General features: G+C 39.8%; 1 protein-coding gene across 1 annotated transcript in view; it reads left to right on the top strand.

Moving 5' to 3' along the window:
* Nucleotides 1–3114: 3114 nt before the first annotated feature.
* The window catches only part of LOC119776661 (guanine nucleotide-binding protein G(i) subunit alpha-2-like), a 68340-nt gene continuing 50047 nt past the window's right edge, over nucleotides 3115–21407 (top strand). Inside the window, exon 1 of the mRNA XM_038275213.1 lies at nucleotides 3115–3849. Within this exon, the coding sequence (XP_038131141.1) occupies nucleotides 3732–3849 (118 nt within the window). The 5' untranslated portion in view covers nucleotides 3115–3731. The remainder of the gene's footprint in view (nucleotides 3850–21407) is intronic.

Here is a 21407-nt window from a genome sequence, read left to right as displayed (position 1 = left end):
AACTTGAGCATCAAGCATGGTGCAGCTTTCTTTTCATACTAATAAATCCATAGACTTGCTGAAAATGATAACAATATTTGATGCTTAATCTTGCTGAGGTGCTGTGCATTCCTTATTGGCTGTATTTGCAAGAGCTCCCCCATACATCTCACAGCTGGAAGGGAAGCGTGGAAGAAACCTTCCTCAAAGTCAGAGACAAGTAGATTGCAAATAAAAGCATAACACTAGAATATTTCAGGCACCCTTTTAAGTTTTCTGGTCAGCTGAACAGATATAGATGGATGTTTACCAAATGTCTGGAGAATGGATTAAAGGTAAAAAAAAAAAAAAAGAAGAGGTCCATGTTATATTAAAAGAACTTGATCCAAGAGGTGTGGAACTTAGGAGAACCAGACGTCTTCATCGCCGCAACTACTTTGCAAAGGAGCCTAATTACATCTGGCATTTGGACTCCTATGACAAACTGAAACCATTTGGAATGTGCATAAATGGCTGTATTGATGGATTTTCTAGTAAAAATCATATGGATGAATGCGTTCACCAGCAGCAGTGACCCAAAGTTTATTGGAGGCTACTTCATGGATGCAGTTAAGAAAATAGATGGCTGCCCATGGTTGATTCCTTTGATCATTGGTTGTGCTTTCATGATATTTTTCTCTTCGTTTCCTTGCAGACTGCCTCTGGATTGTCATGTCCTGTATTAAATGAAGAAGTTGTGATGTATAATTTTTAATAAAAAGCTGTTTTATTATTCAGCAGGCTTATACACGCTTTACACTATTGTTCATACACACTGATTATTTATTGTCATGTTTTTTTAAAATTTAGCTGCCATGTGAATAGAAAGAGTTCCTTAAGCAACAGCACTGAATCAGGGTTAAAAAAAAATCAACAGTTGTTCCATTACAGCATTTTAAAAACGTTTCAAGTTTACTTCACTAATGAAACAATGACACTTTAATTGCTTTGTGATTCAGTTATATGGCTAATGGTTGAAAACAATAAATCATTACATGCGTTAGATCCAACTGCATTCTTTTTATTTGGAATTACGTTACAACCACTGATTGCCTTTCTCTGCGTGTCCTCTGTGTCCTCAAAATCCGAAGATATATATGAAAACTGCTCATCAGTAGATATTTTTTCCTTTTCCTGAGAGCAGGTGTAAATTCGCAACATTTTCACCTTTGTCTGCTCATACAGTTGGTTTACTGTGCTTTCAAGTGGAACGTTCTCATGACTAAAATCACGTAGCCTATGTCAAAGACAGAATCCTCCGCTGACCCTTTGGGAGATTTTCCATTTGGAAAGAACAGGCCTTTTCCTGTTTCCAACAGTTCCCCCAATTTAACAGTTTTCTGGACACTCAAGTGTCTTGTTCCTCCTCCATGTCTTGTTTGAACCAGGTGAAAATCTCTGTTGTTAAAATGGAGCCATCCAATTTCAACCCGTCTAATATCTTTTGCAGCATGTTGATTGCCAAAAGGCCGCGGTCTGCTGCTTCCAGCAAATCTCTGTTCAGTCAGGTTTTTACGTACTCGCTGCATGAGTTCACTCCTGGAGTTTGGAAAGTCTCACCTCTTTGTTGACAAAATGCTTTTACTGCGAGTCGGTCACCATATTTCACAATATATTGTCCCAGCTCCTCGTTGGTCATCACATTTATGGCGTTAATATCAATGTAAAAATTAGATCACACAGACAAACTATCAATCTTTTATTTAAAGCTCTAAAATAGTATTTAAATAGTGTCTGATTGAAGCGGAAGGGTGGGATGGCAAGTGCCGTGCTATTGCTAATCTGCATATTAAAAGGATATTACAACACTGTAATTAAATATTATGCTAATGTTTTACAAACCTAGTATATTGATTAAGAAACCTTATATTCCCTCAGTTTTTAGGTGACATTGTCGGGAATATTTTGGGTTTTCAAAAAGTTTATTAAATCTCTGCCAGCCATCTCTTTAACATAAACACAAAAATAGAGACAATATCAGGTGCGCACGAGAAGCTAAACCTAGTACGCAAGAGAAGCTAAAACTGGTGCGCACGGGAAACTAAGTGGTGCGCACGAGAAAGTATCAGGTGCGGACGAGAAACTAAGTGGAGCGCACGAGAAAGTATCTGTTGCGCACGAGAAACTAAGTGGTGCGCACAAGAAAGTATCTGGTGCGCACGAGAAAGTATCTGGTGCGCACGAGAAACTAAGTTGTGCGCACGAGAAAGTATATGGTGCGCACGAGAAACTAAGTGGAGCGCACGAGAAACTAAGTGGGGCGCACGAGAAAGTATCTGGTGCGCACGAGAAACTAAGTGGTGCGCACGAGAAACTAAGTGGTGCGCACGAGAAACTAAGTGGAGCGCACGAGAAACTAAGTGGAGCGCACGAGAAACTAAGTGGTGCGCACGAGAAACTAAGTGGAGCGCACGAGAAACTAAGTGGTGCGCACGAGAAACTAAGTGGTGCGCACGAGAAACTAAGTGGTGCGCACGAGAAACTAAGTGGTGCGCACGAGAAACTAAGTGGAGCGCACGAGGAACTAAGTGGGGCGCACGAGAAAGTATCTGGTGCGCACGAGAAACTAAGTTGTGCGCACGAGAAAGTATATGGTGCGCACGAGAAACTAAGTGGGGCGCACGAGAAAGTATCTGGTGCGCACAACTAAGTGGTGCGCACGAGAAACTAAGTGGGGCGCACGAGAAAGTATCTGGTGCGCACAACTAAGTGGTGCGCACGAGAAACTAAGTGGAGCGCACGAGAAAGTATCTGTTGCGCACGAGAAATAATATTTTTTAATTTCTCTTCATTGTCCCTTTAGGGTCTCCGTATGATTCTGATGTAACCATCAAGTTGCCTCTTGGCCTGGTGACATTTGAAACAAAAAAAAAGTTTTTAATCCACAATACGTGTATTTTACTTATTTAAATAAAGGAATCTATGAATTAATATTTGATTTTGTGTACTTATGATTTTTTGTTTTGCAGCTGTTAATGTTATTCTTTTAAACAAAGTTTGTCAGACTCCACCTTCTCCTCACCGCCTCCTTTGACCGCGCCGGCGTAGAAATGGAGCAGAGCCCCAGTAGCATGCTGCGCTGTGACGGTGTCGGGCGGGCGGCGCTGTTTCGCTCTTCTGTTGACCGGAGGGGAACTTCACGGCGTCTACGGGTGTGGCTTCAAATGTGATAAATCTCTACGCGGGGAAAGAATGCGCAAAGGCTTTACGGATTAGGACGAATATTTACTAATTACTCAGATAAAACCCACGGGAAAAGGTGGCGGGGTAGATTATCTGGCAGCGGGGGGTTCTGCGTACGCACGGTTTTGAACAGCTGGAATACTTTTTTCCCCTGAATGCTGAACTTCGTGGGCCGTTTTCGTGTGTTTGACCTGCTCCGATGATTGGTTGTAAGGACTAGCGGAAAGTTAACCAAGAAAAGTTACTCTAGCAGTATTTTGGACTAAAAGGGAACAAATGCTGACACCCTGAGCTGTGACTCATTGCTGTCTGCTTAGAAAGCCCCCAAAATAAACGTCGTTTTCTCGTCGCAGATGAACGAAATCCGTCACGTTTGTTGCTAATCGCCAAAAAGGGAAGTCGACTCTTGCTTAACGTCGGTCCGTGTTTTTGTTTTAAAGCGCAGGGAGAGTGGGGGGATTTCAGACTCCTTTTCTTTTTCTGGTAAACTTCCCCAATAAGAAGCAGAGCTGAAGCGCGCACTGGGAACCATGGGCTGCACCGTGAGTCAGGAAGATAAAGCCGCGGCCGAGAGGTCCAAAATGATTGACAAAAACCTGCGAGAAGATGGAGAGAAGGCGGCCAGAGAAGTGAAACTGCTGCTGCTGGGTGAGTACAGGCTGTCACAACACTGCTTGCAACATTGCTCTGCAAGTTGTGTAACTGCAGGAAAACTGACACATTGGCAGATAAAACGCGTGAGGAGGACTTTTAAAGATTGCACTTCTGGCTCTCCTTTAAAAAAATACTTTTGTTTTTAATTCCATACAAACAAACAAACAAAAATCCCAAATATTATGAATTGTTGGATGCAGGCTGGGGAGCTTCTCACTCTTCCAGGTCCTTGCATGGTTTTTCACTGTAGTTTGTGCTGTGAGTGGAAAGTATTCATTTTGTTCACTATTCTTATTGTAAGGTCACTTTTCTGAGGTCACACTTGCCAGGGTCTGGTTGATAATGAGTGGGCTGGAGTTTGGATAGAGGATGAACAGCCCTGACTGTTCCCAGGACTGACCAGAGCCCACTCATGCACACTGCTGAGACAATATTTGTTTTTCTTTGTGTTTAATTTGTCACCCCAGTTATTTATTTTCCCCCAACGCTGCATATCTGTGACATATGTTGCCTTTCGCTAAAGCTGTTTAGTAAAATGAAGATTTCCTGTTTGATTTTTTATTTTTTTTTGTCTTTGCCACCCACAGCTCCATGCTTATATCACCATCTTCTTTCCTTTTTTTCTAGTATTTACATAAAACATGCATAAGCACCTTCAAGATGGATTCACTCATTGGATCATTTATTATGCAGCTTTTTTCCTCCTTATTTTTGGTCCATTTATGAGTCTCAGGAAGACAGCAACTGGAGTTAAAACCAGATGCTTCTGATTCAGGTTAGAGATGCAAGTTATCAATTAATGGATTCCATCTAAAGTTGATTAATATAATCTATAGATTAACGATTCATTGACAAATGGTTATTTCCTTAAAAACCTGGATTTTATCTTGTATCAAGAGCATCTTTCAATAGCAAGAAGGGCTCAAATATTTTCCTTAATCTTGAGTAAAAAAAAAGAAAAAGTATGTCACTATATTTTAACTATTTATTATGCCAGCAGTGGGTCTGGTCAATATTTCATTATCAATATATAAAACCTTAAGTTACATAATAAAGAAACGGATGGAAAAAAGTGAAACTGTTATTATGACTAATGTTAATGTTACATCTTAGGCTATAATATAAAACTTGGCGTGTCTCTCTGACATTATGTCAGACTATTTCCAACTTCTTTTTGATGTGATACAGCTTTTTTTTTTTGGTGTGTGTGTGTAATCCGGCATTCAGTGCTGGGAGAGACTTTGTGCTTTTAGCAGCATTTTTCCAAAGGTGGTTCTGGTTGCTCTCACAGGCATGTTAAATGTTGGCTCCATAAAGTGCATTAACGCAACATAAACCTTGTGCATATACCATGCTAATTGCTTGCAATTCTTTTTCTTTCATGTTAGAAACATTTTGCATAATGCCCTCCACTTTTCTATCCTCAAATCTTCACCTTAGGTGCACATCAGAGAAATTGACATTAGGATCTCTCTAAGGAACTGAGGCAACACTAAAAGAAAATAATTTTAAGCCGAGGTTATCAATCAATCGGATGAAACAAATTATAATCTAACGTACTATTAATCGGCAAATAACTGTAAGCATATTGTCTGTTAACATCCCTTATTCCAATACATTGATTTTATATATTTGCAGATACCTGTACTTTTCCTATACCAGAACTCTGTTTTCTTTAATGTTAGCATCATTGTTCCTGACTTTTTTTCAAGAGGCTGTCATAAACTCCTCTATACAAGCAATTATGTGTATGAAAAAATACACATGCTTATTTGAAATGGCTACTTAAGATTAGGATAGTTGGTCATTAAAAAAAAGAGTAAATCATGTTAACTGGAAAAATTCCACAGTAAAGGGTAAATATGCAGCTGTAAGGCTTAAAATTGGCTGTATTTAATAAACTTTCCTGCTGGTCAAAAGATCAAATCCCAACTTTGATTTGTTCTTGAAATAGACTGTATAGATCCACCCCTGTGGATCAAGTCCATTTTTACTGATGGTGATCTAGTGGGGCGAATACAGACACTAGATTGTTGCATCTCTAGTAAGAGACATACACATTTCCATCATAAAATTTTTTAAGGTGCCGTTCCATGACTTGTTTGTATATTGGTTTGTACCATTTGTAACAGGAAGTAAGAGTTATCAACCGCCACTGATTATCACACCTACTTCGAGGTAAATCAAGGGAACCATGTGGCATCACGGTCAGGTAGCTGGAAAAATCCATTCCAGATTTCTCACTCGTATGGCAAGGACACATTTTGGCACACAGATATTATCCAAACGATATCATGTGGTTATACTCCAATTTTTGCTCTATTAATAATAGAATGAGGGGAAAAAAGGATGATGTGCAAACATTTGATGATGATTTTATTTTGAAATGTTGGTGTAAATATTGCGACATGGTGAAGCCGTGGCATTTTCACTCCAGCTTATTATGCTTAGAGTATCTCATGGTGTGTCCATGTCTGCTGTCAACACTAAGACTCAGTCTGCTAAAAATGGACGTCCCTTTTCCAGGAAGTCGGCCTCACTAAATATCTTACAAGGAAACTGTCAGGAGTAGTTAACAGGAAACAGATATAGTGTGTTAATCATTCGTTAACCATTTAGATTTTATTTGCCTTTCAGCCTAATTAAAGTGTGTGGCAGCCTCCAACCACTGAAACAGAATCAATTGATCAGCCCTATTTCTTAGCCTTGATGTTGTTACCCTGAAGCTGATATTTTAGGGGAGACGCTGTGGGCTTTTTATTTCAAGATACACTATATTGCCAAAAGTATTTGCTCACCTGCCTTGACTCACATATGAGCTTAATTGACATCCCGTTCCTAATCCATAGGGTTCAATATGACGTCGGTCCACCCTTTGCAGCTAGAACAGCTTCAACTCTTCTGGGAAGGCTGTCCACAAGGTTTAGGAGTGTGTTTATGGGAATTTTTGACCATTCTTCCAGAAGCGCATTTGTGAGGTTGCACACTGATGTTGGACGAGAAGGCCTGGCTCTCAGTCTCCGCTCTAATTCATCCCAAAGGTGTTCTATCGGGTTGAGGTCAGGACTCTGTGCAGGCCAGTCAAGTTCATCCACACCAGACTCTGTCATCCATGTCTTTATGGACCTTGCTTTGTGCACTGGTGCACAGTCATGTTGGAAGAGGAAGGGGCCAGCTCCAAACTGTTCCCACAAAGTTGGGAGCATGGAATTGTCCAAAATGTCTTGGGATGCTGAAGCATTCAGAGTTCCTTTCACTGGAACTAAGGGGCCAAGCCCAGCTCCTGAAAAACAACCTCACACCATAATCCCCCCTCCAACAAACTTTACACTTGGCACAATGCAGTCAGACAAGTACCGTTCTCCTGGCAACCGCCAAACCCAGACCCGTCCATCAGATTGCCAGATGGAGAAGCGCGATTCGTCACTCCAGAGAACGCGTCTCCACTGCTCTAGAGTCCAGTGGCGGCGTGCTTTACACCACCGCATCCGACGCTTTGCATTGCACTTGGTGATGTATGGCTTGGATGCAGCTGCTCGACCATGGAAACCCATTCCGTGAAGCTCTCTGCGCACTGTTCTTGAGCTAATCTGAAGGCCACATGAAGTTTGGAGGTCTGTAGTGATTGACTCTGCAGAAAGTTGGCGACCTCTTCGCACTATGCGCGTCAGCATCCGCTGACCCCGCTCCGTCAGTTTACGTGGCCTACCACTTCGTGGCTGAGTTGCTGTCGTTCCCAAACACTTCCATTTTCTTATAATACAGCTGACAGTTGACTGTGGAATATTTAGGAGCGAGGAAATTTCACGACTGGATTTGTTGCACAGGTGGCATCCTATCACAGTTCCACGCTGGAATTCACTGAGCTCCTGAGAGCGACCCATTCTTTCACAAATGTTTGTAAAAACAGTCTGCATGCCTAAGTGCTTGAATTTATACACCTGTGGCCATGGAAGTGATTGGAACACCTGATTCCAATAATTTGGATGGGTGAGCAAATACTTTTGGCAATATAGTGTATGTGCCAACCTCTCTACCAGCTGCAAGTTCTACTTCTTAGTCTTCCTATTAAGTGGTACAGTGGTTATGGTTTGAAACAGAACCAACGAGGTCTGTTTGCTACAGTGGAGTCTAGTTTACTTCTACAGTGCAAACAGTAAGCGTTCATCCCAAATTTAAATATAATTTATTATACTTTTTTGTGGCTGATTAAAATAAGGTGGCTTATATTTATGAAATGTGTAAATAATATGTTTTCCTTTTTCACAAATAAAACTATTGGACATTGTACATACGTCTTCATTCCCCTGGAATCAATGCTATAAATACTGAGCTTTGCACACCAAGACACTTTATTTTAACATTTTTTGGTATTCTCCAAAATATGGCTAAAGCTTAGCCTTATGAATAAAGAGCATCAGTTAACCATATTTTTTGTCTCGCTGCCTAATATAAGTCGGATGTAGTGTGGACCATTCTAAGACAGCAACATGTTTTAGACCAGTGGTCTCCAACCCTGGTCCTCAAGATCTACTGTCCTACAGATTTTAGATGCATCCCTGCTTCAACACAGCTGAATCAAATGAATGATTACCTTTTCAAGCCATTCATTTGATTCAGCTGTGTTGAAGCAGGGATGCATCTAAAATCTGTAGGACAGTAGATCTTGAGGACCAGGGTTGGAGACCACTGCTTTAGACCGTCCTATTTAACTTCATGTTTATGCTTGTTCCTCCTGGAAGGTGGACCTTTGTCCAAGTCTGAATGCTCTATATTCGCTAACAGGATTTCTTAAATTTTTTTCTCTATTAGCAGCTCCATCTTCATTTCAACTTTGACTAGCTCCTGTACCCGGGCTTAAGAAAAACATCCCCACGATGCTGCCACCATCCACCTTCTTACTGGGGATGATGTACCTCTGTGTGGACGATGCTGCATGTTCTCTAATGTGGATGTACTGTATTTTATGGACCATATAGAGCGCACCTCACTATGGAAACATACATATAAAAGCCTTCTGAACTGTCTCCCACCAAACCTATAGAGGAAGCTCTACATATAGCACCTGGAATAGTGACAAAGAAGAATGCTGGCTTGTTCTTGTGCTAAATGAAAATTAGACCGTTATTCTTTCATTATCAACTTTGACTTCCCCCTCTGGCAGTTAGGAACAAAATCCACAGATAAGCTTCACCTTTTTATAAGATGCATGGTTCAAAGTGTGAGAAAAAAGTAGCGGCTTATAGTCTGGAAAATAATAATTGACTAATTAAAGGATCTCTAAACGCATTTTGGTGCACTGGATTTTATTTAGGGTTATGAAAGTAAATAAGACTTAAGAAAAAAGCGTACTTTACATTTTTATTGCATCTTTGTCTTCCACTTCCCAGATATGAACTAATTTGTCTTTGTATTGGACTGGAATTAACATAATGTGACTAAATGCAAAGGTTAAAGGAGTGTGTGTACTTATGCAGGGCTTCATATTTCTGCACTGATTAGGGCTGAATCTGTATCTCACTTCTGGATTTATTGAATGGGTCTGTCAGTACAGCTCATTTCAAAGCAAATGTTTTTTTGTTGTTTTTTTTAACTAAACACTGATCATTGATCTGGTATCAATGGTAAACGCACACCGCCTCCTCCTCTGCTGGCTCTTTGAAGAGAAGGAGGGGCTAAGTCGTGGCCTCGAATGGAAGACTAATTACACACTCTGCTCTGTGGAGCAGGTCTTACAGCAGTAATTACTGCCTACTGCACCCAGTGAGGGTTGGGGCAATTACAGGAGATTTTGGGACATAGTGGGACATCCAGCGAAGAACTTATGAGGCTTTATCTGGGAAATAAATCTGGAATGAAAGATTTCCTGGTATAGCCCGCTTTTTACTCTCTCTCTCTCTTGAGATATCTATTTATTTATATCCCCCCAATATATGTCTGTTTTTTTATTTTTCTTTCCTTACTTGCAGGTTAAAGAATAGCTTAAAGTAACAGCTCAAATAATGGTTCTGCCGCTAGTTAAAGGATGTAAGATAGAGGTGTTACATCCTCTAGCAGGTATCATATCCCTCCTCTGTGTGCTTTTTCTAAGCTGCTACAGCAGCATCCCTCTAACCTTCAGGGTAAAGTCTCTTTAAAGACTGATCTGGGTTGTGGGGTTTCCGTTTATGTCAGAGCCTCGCTTCTAGCTCATTTTGAATCGGCTCCGAGTCGCTGCCGCCCTTCAGCAACTAACTGAAGTCCAGCTGCTGAAAGCCTAATTGAAATGTTGCCCCCTCAATAAACATCTAAATGTCATTAGGGGTTTCCATGGTAACCTATTTAGCTTAATTAGCCTCACCCAAAAGAAAAAGAAGGTGGATTGATATTTTTTATTTTCTTGCTAGTTGTTCCCAGAAAAAAAAGCCATTAGTTAGTGCAACTGTGAGGGTTTCATGTCATTGAGGCTCGAGTCTTCATTAAAAGCAATAAGGGAAGCTTCTCTGTAGGATTTGGGTCCAATATCTTGTTTGTCCTGAAAAGAAAATTGGCATTTTTCTCTTTTCTTTACAGAGCCAAAAAAAAAAAAAAAGGACTTTAATTTGGGGAGCAACAAGTGGGACATTTCTGCATGAATCACTATAAGCTGGAAAAATATGCTCCTCAGTCTCTGTAGTAAACAGACATGTTTGCTTTGAGGTGTGACAGACTGTGCTGTTATGTAAATACATCACTATACTGACTGGATGCAAACAAGCCTCCTGTGGTCACAGCCATAAGTCTCTGCTGTTACCACGAATCTGTTGGCGCCGACCCCAACATGTTTGCATATCACCATACATGTGCGGTGTGACTCACGAGAAAGCATGGGAACTGATGTTGAGTTGGTGAAGCAAGGAAGGAAAGTGCTTTTCTGATGACAGGATATGTATAACATGCTACATAACACGCTCTGATTTTTATAGCTGTTTCAAAGCTGCAGCAGTGGCCTCCATTGTATTAAAACAGGTATTCAAGGTTGCAGCTGCCACATATGTTGCTGTTAATGCTGAAACCAGAAATGTAGAGGAGAGTCGTGTTCATTCTTTCTGTAATGGTTTGGTTTTACCAGTGGAAAATAAATAAAATTGGATGCTAAAGGTAGAACGGTATGCATATATGAATAGAGGACTTTCATTTTAACATGCATGCAATTTATTTGAAACTATTCTAAATTTTATCTGCATTTTCATTAAACAAATCATGAAACCTTGATGCTGTACAGGTAAGAATCTTACTGCTGGCTCTCACTGTAAAGCTGTGATTGCATTAATTTGCAGGTTTTAGCTCTTTTTTGAAACATGCCAAACAATGTTTCTGTTGCTTTGCCTTTACCTGTATAGTACTATAATACACAAAATAAAAGAAAGTGTTTAAGTCCTCCAATGGAGGTAGTGCTTTTAAATTAACAAAAAAAAAAGGAAAAAATTAAGGACTCCTTAGCTGTGCAACATAGTGTATATCCCTGATCTCATGACGTAAAGGTATAGTGGAGGATGTTCTTTTTCCGGGTGGATCATCAAAATAAGTGGTCCTCCTAATTGTCAATCATTCTGGTGATATGTTTGGGTAAGGCTGTCCTATATGCTTGCCCCCTTTTTTAACTTCTGGGTGGTGAGTCTGACATAGTGGAAAAAATGCAAATCTTCTTTTGGATCGTAAGCTTGTTTTAGCGATGCAAACCGTAACTTTTCAACAGAGCGTGCACAAGGAGAAATGGGCATGTGCATGCTCTCGCATGTGTTTAATAGGTGTTCTCTCTGGAGCAGGTACAGGGTTATGCATTTGTATTTTTTTTTAAGTTGAGAGGGAGGGTCTTTTCAAAAATTTGCAGAAACCCTCCACGGTACCTTTAAATCGCCTAAAATGGTGCATCAAGCATGCTGCTGATTCTTCAGGTGTAGGCTATTTTTATAGATTTAGATAAACTGTAACCTTATCTGATTTATTTATTTGTTTTTTGCATAGATTGTAATGTAAAGTACATCCTAAAGCTTCTCTTTAAAAAAGGCTCTGGTGAAGTTTGAATAAAAGTAGAAGCCAGTATCCTGTGGTCACTTGGTCTATTTTCTTAATCATTTACATAAAGGTATTTAGATACAAACTTTGAACCCTATCTAAGATAGAAAATGTTCCTATTTTCCTACCGTTGTATAAGATAAACAATCATGCTGTTAGAATAAGGTAATCGTTTATTTACCTTTGATGGTTTTTTTTGTGTACTTGTGTAAAAACTCAAATGTAAATTACTTTCTGAGCAGTGATTATTAATTTTTCATTATGTTTAATCTGTTATTAAAGAATAATGGTGAACACATTTCATTGAGATCAGTAAAACTAAAAAGCAGCATTACACTCTGGATTCCTAATAAACAGTTGCTATAGACTGTTATTAAAGGATTCATATTCATTTCTTGCAGCTTAGCATCGCAGACAGTTTATTAGTCCTGTTTATAAAGTCAGGCTGCATTCAGAAAAAGTGCCCGTGTTTAACTGAACCTAGAGAACATGAAACTCCTGTCAGTTCAACATCTCTTTTCCAGGTGAGGTGTAGTTTTGTTGCTGTCTTCACATTAATCCACTTATTTTCCCTCTTGTTTCAGTTTCTCTTGATATTGCAGATAAGCCTTAAAGCTTGAGATTGAGAACCAACAAACGTTGGTAATTGGTGGCGTGTTTTTAATCTTGTGTTAAGTGAGTATCACATTCGGCAGCACATTGTCGTCTAACCTTTAGGACGCTGTGCGGTCATTTATTTGCTATAGACAGGCCTGCTTGATGACTTCACCAGGTGACATGTTCTGCTGTCGGTCAGCTCAGCTTCTGCGGTCAGTGCTGCGCAGACACAGAGTGCCTCCCTCTTATTAAAGTCACAGCAGAGCTTTAGTGGGTGTCAGGTGTAATTACAGCTGGCTTATTATAAAGGTCCCTGTTTCTATGAAGGAAACCAGTCTAACTGACCTGTTCCAACAGAATAAATGGCTATTGCTCCCCTTCAGACGACAGCCAGTGCTCCTAGACTGATGGATTCACTCTGCAGGTTTGTTTTGACAGAGGAACGTTCGCAGTTCTGAGATTTCTGGAATGAGCTGTTGGACTGTGTGTGTTTTTTTTTTTTTGGGTGACTTGAACATGTTTACTCAACAGTCTACACCAAAGCACTGCCCAATTAGCTGCATGACGCAATGGTAGGCAGGGCTGTGAATATGTCTGCGTAGAGGCTGAATATCCTGCAATTACAGTGAAAGCTCTGAAGATAAGACCATCTCCTGCAGCAGTGGCGGCCGGCCCATAGGGGGCGCTGGGGCACCGCCCTCCCTGATAAGAAGAGAGAAACGTAAAATATATTTTTAGAAATTAACTCATAAATGTCAGTTTTACTCTCTAGACTGTGTACCTATAAGCAAAACAAATTATATAAACTACATTTCCCTATCTACTGTCATTAATTTGTGGATTTCCACAGACAGACTCCTACCGTCTCTGTTCTGGGGGCGCTGATCAGACTGACCCACATTTGCAGAGAATCTGTCAATCATGTACTATTGCTAGGTGAATTTAATGGCCAATCAGCGTCTCGGAACTTTATGGTATTGGGGCGCTGAAAATACTGCGCTTTAACAGGCTTCTGAACCCAAGCGCAGGTGCAGACAGTTAGAGGGAAGATGGCGAATGTAACGACCGAGATGCAGCTTCCACCAAATTCGGTGAGATCCTTATTTATCTACCCGTTTGCCAGAAGAATATCCCTGTTGTAGGATATGAACATTTCATGTCATGGTTATTGTGACTGTGACGAATCCACCTCGTCGCTTAAAACAACCTCTCTAACTTTGCGCACCACACACACATTCCTGTTATACTGTGTTTGTGAGGACCAATACACTCGCGCTGAGACCAGTAGCTCCATGAACTTAAAACACACAAGCTGTTCCTGGTTACCTGCTGGCATATTGAGGGTGCACACTTAATATTTCAGTGGGGTTAGCCGTGTGTGTGTGTGTGTGTGTGTGTGTGTGGGTGTGTGTGTGTGTGGGGGGGGGGGGGTGTACGTGTTTATGCTATGGGGACTTGTCATCTTCAGTCTGGCTGCGTCTTTGCTGGTTTCAAACCCCGTTTGGTGTAATTGAATAAGTCAATGAATCTGTGTAAAAGAATTAAGTTGTAAAAATTATTTGTTTTGTTTTACATCAATTGTTTGTGGAGGTAATATATGGACAAAACTGATTAATGAGAAGAAATCAGAAATAAGAGAGCCTGATGTGAGGGGCTTAAACTATTTAATGAGGGCTGTGGGAAGAAAAGCGGCAATTTTTGTTTTCTGTTTCTTTGTTACATTGCTGGTAACTGGAGGGAGGCTGAGGCCCAGAGTATCTTGTATATGTTTAGTTTCTTTTGCACCCTGTTTTGAGTTTTTGAGCTCAATAAATCCCCAACACCGGTAACCCGACTGAGACTGGATTCTTGGAGGCCAAAGAACCCCGTCACAGTGACCCAAATCATCACTGTTACTGTTATTATATAGTAAATTAAATCATTACTGTTAAATTGTATGTATTGTCCAATTGTTTATTTGAATTCTTATTCCGGATTAGTTGGAGACATACACTAGGCTATATCAGCCCCACCAAAAATATTTTTCACCAGCCGCCACTGTCCTGCAGGCTGCCGGTCTCAGTGCAGGCCCACAGAGACTGTGCTCTACACCATCCTCTCTTTATATAGTGATATCTTCAAAAAACAAAACATTTGCTGCTGCCTTAATTCCCCATCTCCAACCCCAGTCCTCATGTTGACGCTTCCTACTGTTTTAAAGAACCTTCTCTGTGGCATAGTAGATGTACTCGAATATTACATTTTTGAGACGGAGAACTTGGAAAGTGTTATTAACTTTTGCAGATTTTTACAAGTTTCTGACAGATTTCCTTTGCTTAATGAGGTGCAGCTAACTTTCAGGAAGAATGCACAACCTCTCCACCAAACCAAAAACTTTTAGGATGCAAACTCTGGACTCTACTTTTGCAGTAACAGTTGTCTTTGCACGCGGCTATATTGTGACAGTACATTGTTAACTGGATGAATGAATACTTAAATCTAGGAGTATTCTGGAGTCAAAAATCCTAGATCAGTGCATTCCTACTTATGCTGTCTTAGAAATTTTTGTTCATGAAGACAGGGTTTTGGTAATTATTTCATAGGTTTAACAATGGGGTCTTAGGGTTTTTCATGTAGCAAACTTTTACAGTGACTTGTAATTCCCCTCAGAAAGTTCCCTTTATTTGAAATCACAAAATGAAGAAAAACACAGCAACTTGCACACAAGCAGATGTTTTAGTTAAATGTGAGTGAATGGCGTGAAGTTCATCCTCATTTCTGTGTAGTTCCTGCGAGGACTCACTCTTCATCCCTCATTTTAAAGACCTTCAGCTACTGTTGGTCTCTGTTGATGGCGTTGAGAAAGTCCTTCCCTTAAGGGTCCTAGAAAAACTGTAGCAACAGGAGTCCTTAAAAGGGTGACGGATGTCAGGCAGACTTGGGTTTGTACATGGTAAGGGCATGTCTGCTTTGTTTTCCCTGTGTGCGCGTGATGATGTTGTTACAGATGTATTGCAACAACTCGGACAAAAAGGTTGATTTATCATGTGCTAGTTCACAACTTATTGAAATTAGCTCTTTGTCTAAGAAGTATTTCTGATGTCAAGCATAAGAAAAGAGAAGTTCAAAGCCAAACTCAGCATTTATATAAATTTGAAATCCCCAATATTCTCTCCTGGCTCCTTTAATTTTGACCAATATTCGGATTATAGTCGTAAGACATTGCAGAAATACTGACCATCTGCTCACTGGTCTTTATGCCTTTTTTCTGATGCAGGGTCATTAATACATTTCCTAATCCAGGAAATGTATTAATTAATAATTAATTATTTCTTTCACTTTTCCTGGTGGACTGGGACTGCTCCACTCTTCTCTCTGCTTTTTTAGTTTTACCAGTTTTGATCAAGACTGCAGACTGTGGCGGATGTGGTTGATATCATTTCCTGTTTCAGCCCTTCACCACCCACCCCCGTCCTCCTCCTCTGTCACTTCCTCTTTTAACTGGTTGCATGTAAAAGAAGTTAGTAGTCTTTTGTTTGACTGGTGGAGGAAACCAGCACACCCATCCTGTGTCAGTTGTTCAGTTCTGGTCCGCTGGTTGTTGGCAGCTGCCTAGACAGTGCAAGGATGTTTTTTTTTTCTTTAATGCCTACTGTTAGCATGTCTTTTCTCAAACACCCAAACACTTTCTCACATTACTCACCTGTCACTGCCTTAAAAATGTCCCCTTCTCATTTTCTTACAGCAGCGAAGTGTATTTCATTTTATCAGAAGTTTATGTAATAGACCAACAAAAAGCAGTACATAACTTTATATAGCGGGTTGTACAAATATTTTTTTAAAACATTTCTTGAAAATAAAGGTTTTAAAAGTTGAGTGTTCATTCATATGTGGATTGCTTCACTTTTACATCCTTGATTAAAAAAATAACCTCAACATAGAATTGGCCTTAGCTATTATTAGTTAATAATCCAATCTCAGTATAAACGCGGCTGTTCTGTGATGATCTTGGAGGTTTAATAGAGAGTATTGGTAAACAAACAAAAAAGTCAGGGGTCTAGTTGTCACATGAAAATCATTATATTACATCCTCCACCAGGACTCTGGTGAGATGCGATCAACCTTGAACCTCACAGCCTTCTTGCATGATGCTACATCTGGCAGAGCGCTAATGATGCATTCACACCAAATACAAATTTCTCAGCTGGAGTAAACGATTTTCATTATCCCTATGTAGAGATCCCTATGTAGAGGGCAGCTCTGGAGGTGGAGCGAGACGAGGGTCATAATTCAAGTGAAGCAAATGACGCATTTTTGTAAAAGCTAGAGTTCCACCCTGCCTGCAAAGTAGGTGAAGCAAAATTTGCAGGAGTTGAGAAATCGAAACTTATGTTTATATTTGCAAAAAAAAAAAACAATCAGGGACTAGATTTGGCTGTTACCTACAGTGAAGGAGCGTAGCTGAGAATAGGTTTTTTATTGACATTTAAAGATGGAGGGCATAATGTTGAGAAAGGAAGAGGTGGGAATGCCCTTAAGAGTTTTTAAGATGAATTTAAAAAAAGCTGTTTTAATATAGCCCTAGAAAGTATGTTTCGTCATCCTCCCTCCAGCAGAGACGCTGGCAAGCCTCTGCTTCTTCCCTGCTTTATCTGCTGGTGCTATTTCAGTGATTTCCCGTGGATTCTTTCTGAGCTCCATAATGCTGTCTCACCTCACCTCTGTTGTCCAGGTGAACTGTCCCCAAAGCGGTATGATTTCAGGTCCCAGGCAGAAGCTCCGTGAAAATCAGTCGAGAAACAGTCGTCACTCCTGGACCCTTACTGTAAACATATCTGGTGGACCTGGGGACATCGGCGCCGGCGGCTTTGTTCGGCTTTCAGTAGTAAAAAAAAAAAGCACCATGATTTGCTCCGTAACATCCCTGTTCACTGTGTTTAAGTGAAACCAACAACCAGCACACTAGATTACGTAGCGGAGCCTTTTGCCTGCCTTGCAGGTTGCTTTCACAAATTTTAAGGCAAGCAAAATCCGATGAAAGTGGAAAGGGTTTTACAGGTTTTGCATTCGTGTGAATGCATCATGTGACTCTGAATGCGACCCCCATTGTAGAACCTGGGGATGCCCCTTCTGCGCGAATTCACGTATTTGTTTGTAGAATATACTGAAAAATGTGTCATTTTCTTTTTCACAATATTTATGCACTATTTTGTGTTACTAAGTTGTATAAAGTACCAAATAATACATAAAAATATAGTTATGTTTAAGGAAAAAAATGTCAGAGCTGTAAATATTTCTGCAGGGCACTTCAAATGTTATAGAGTCAATTACGGCTGAAACAATTGATTGGATTAAACACGATTAATTGATTGTTCCAATAATCGTCAACTAATTTAGTCATCGAATAATCATTTTCTGGAGTAGAGAGAGACTGTAAACCATGCTTTTTAGCTGACAGAGCAACCCAATAAGAGAAGTAACTATATAAAAATTGTAAAAATATATTTATATATACAATTACTCTCATTGTTTTGTCTCATTTCATGAAAGGCGCTTAAAGCCATTTGTTGTGGTTTGTTGTGGTAATTAACGAGATATTCTTTCAATGTTATCTTTTTCAATGTTAAAACAGAAACTGTAAAACAGTTTGAGCCTTAAACTTTGATTTTCATATAGCTGGGGTTTAACTTCCATTCCAGTGGAGGATAAACATAAAGCTAAACTCTTCTATGTAAAACTGTAGGATGATACACTGGTTAAGGATGCATGGTGTTTGACTTGTATGCAGGTTACTGTCTGTGTGTCCCTTTATGGTATACAAATAAGCATACATTTAAAACAGAACAAAGCAGCAAAACTGATTTTTCAAGAGACAGAAAGCGGTTTCATCCATTGAATGAAAAGATTGGATGGCAGTGGTGAAAATCTTAACAGCTTATTAGTGTCAGGCTCACTTTTGTTTGCATTTTTCACACTTGATGATGATTTGTTCAGCTTGTCAAAGCATGTTGCTGGTTTCCCTCCCTCCGGGTTTCTACATCTGGAAACATTACAACTATAGAAAGCTTGTTGTTGTATCTATTAAAAACCTGTTGTTTGAGAGGTTGTTCACTGCCCAGAATTACATGCAGCCCTTATTTAAACTGCAGGCAGGCCAGGATCAGGAAATATGAAGCTGCGCTGCAAATATTGAACTAGAGGTTATTGTCTTCAAAGCAATATATTAATATTGTGTGTGTTCACTGAGATTTATAGGAAACCCTGCCTGGTGTTTGACGCCACCGGCGTATCAACATATATTTGATCATGATATGTCATTAACTCTTGAGATGAACCAATAGGAATTGTGGACATATCTTGCTGTTTATGGCTAATTTTATATGAAATATGACACTAAGGGAGGGTTTATGAAGAAAGAGAGTGGAGGGAAAAAAAGGTCTTTATCAGCCAAGTTATCACTCGAGGTTTCATCTTGTAGGGAGCCGGCAGAAGAAGACTGACTCAGCTTTTCGCAGCCTCTTTTTACTGACAGGGATTGTGTTGTCTAGGGTGTTTCAAATCGAACCTGCTGGCAGATTAACAACCATTTTTATTTTTCTGCTTATGGTCATGCATGCAACTAGAAATATAAAGTTAAGTCTTGCAGTACTCTTGATATTTGTTTAAATGGGCCTTACAAGCCAAAGAAAATAAGCCAAGAATTGTATATAATAGATAAAACACCCTGTTTTTTTTTTCTGTCTTTTTTTGCATGTTGTGTTTCAGATAAAAACACACGTCCAAGCATTAGCAGGGACTTGTAGGTGGCTGTGGGAAATTCCCAGGACTGTTGGTGTGTTGGTTCCTTTCATGCATATTTACTTTCCTTGAAATGATTTCATCAGGTTATGTCTAGATGCTATAATAAGGTTCTTGCTGACACATAGTTTTTCTCCCTGACTTCTGAATCACCAGGATCCTGCAGGGCATTCAATTTACCAGCAGGAAGAAAAAGAAAAGGGAGAAAAAAAACTAAAATAACTCAGCACTATGTGCTCGATATGAGGCAATTTCTGCATAAAAAGTAGCTATTTGCTTTGGATTTCAAATCTTTTCCAAAATGACAAACTCCACCCCAGGCATTACTTTTGGATTGTGGAAGCTTAATTATGTCCTTCTCTGCATATTTAGTTGGTTTTACACTTTGGTAAGACTGCAACAACTGAACCTCAGCTGGGCAAAGCTTTCCACTTTCTCCACATATTTATATACAGTGCTGTCAGTGGGCCAGAGGTTAGGAAAACTAATAAATGGAAAACAGTTGGGTCTTTCCAATGCATTCCATAAACAGCTCAGTTTTGGGAGTTGGGTTAAATTGATGCTTTCTGCATACAATAGTGCTTATTTTACCCTAAAGAGGAAAATAAGATTGTGCCTGTTCTGTAGTGCACCTGGTTCTCCATAGAAGCTGAGTTTAAAAAAAAAAGGAGTTGAAAGGTAATAATCCAGGTTACTAAAACGATTCCAATGAGAGTTAAAGAATACAAATTAAAATGCAAGATAACATCCGTTTGACCTAAAACAGATGTTCATAAAAGTTGTATTTATCTGTTACAGTCCTTTACAGGGATTTTCAACCTTTGCACCTCTGAGGAAAGACATGGTGGTTGTAAAAATGTGCATAACGGCTGAATGATGACACAGAGTGGTGACATTTTAACTGTGGATTCAAATATTAAAAACTCAGTATCAACCTCTTCTTTTCCTATTTGAGGGTCGCTAATGTCCCAAAGGTCGCCCTTTGTACACAGCATGAAAGCTGATGAGGTTAAGGAAGGTCTTTCTGTGTGAGACCTGACATCAGCTAATGTCCCCTTCCAGGAATGAGACTCGGTTAAAATTTAAGATACAAGAACAGCAGTTGTTGCTGTTTACACAAAATTAATTGTAATCTTTTGCTAATGGAGAATGGGTAAAAAATGTTTTTTAATGATTTAATAATAAAACTAAGATTTAGATCAGAGTTATTTAGTATTAGAAGGAGTTCCAGGTAAGGTCAGCTGCAGACAAATACCTTTAGAGCAAGTTGGAAATAATTTCTGAAGGTTTTGCCATCATGGTCAACAGTGTCTGTCAATCATGAACTCGGATGTTGCAATGAAAGAAAGTCTCTTCTGACGTTTGGTTTATTAACACCACACTAGTGAGGACATTCTTGAAGTTTCTTATAAAGCAATGTGACGTTCTCTGCAAGTTGGTAAGAACTTGTAGCAGTAACCTAATTGTTCAGAGGCCTCCCCAGTCATGCATCTAATAGAAAAAATTTTAGGACACCTGATTTTTTTGATATACAGCTCACTATAGGGAGTTTTGGCTTTAGCTAAGCTAGCTAAAAAGCTTACTGCCACTTCAAAGCAAAAAAACGTAAAAGTGCAAGAAGTGCATTTCCCCAGATTTGCCATTGTGTCCCCGGGCAACGTGAAACAACCAGTGCTATTGCTTTTTTGCCACCACTAACTTAAGCCAGGCATACACTGTATGATTTCTTTGCCCTCTTTGGGCCGATTCTCCAGTCGTGCGAGAATTTTTCTAGCAGGCTGAGTTTCAGGTTTATCGTGTGTCATGCGTCATCTAGTATACAGGGGGTAACGAGGGGCTGTTAGCCTCTCACGACAATATCGCACAGTGTATGCCTGGCTTTATAGGACTTCTGCATCATAGAAAATAGCCTCTTTTCCTTTCACCTTTTAAGTGAAAATGCATATCTTGTTTTTGCATGGTGCAGGATGTGTACATAACAAAGTACATCGGATGTGTACATAATAAAGTAAAAGACAAGGGTGTCAACATGGATACAGAGTCGCAAACCTAACAATAAAAAACAAAATAAATAACTTTAAAACTTTAAAAGCCACTACTGGATGAAGATTGAAGCTTGGAGCTTTTCAGACCTGATCATG

The sequence above is a fragment of the Cyprinodon tularosa genome, unplaced genomic scaffold (assembly GCF_016077235.1).
Source record: "Cyprinodon tularosa strain WSP-4 unplaced genomic scaffold, ASM1607723v1 ctg95, whole genome shotgun sequence".
In the NCBI taxonomy this organism is placed as follows: domain Eukaryota; kingdom Metazoa; phylum Chordata; class Actinopteri; order Cyprinodontiformes; family Cyprinodontidae; genus Cyprinodon; species Cyprinodon tularosa.
Note: the sequence above shows the minus strand (reverse complement) of the source record. Positions and strands in the feature narration are given on the sequence as shown.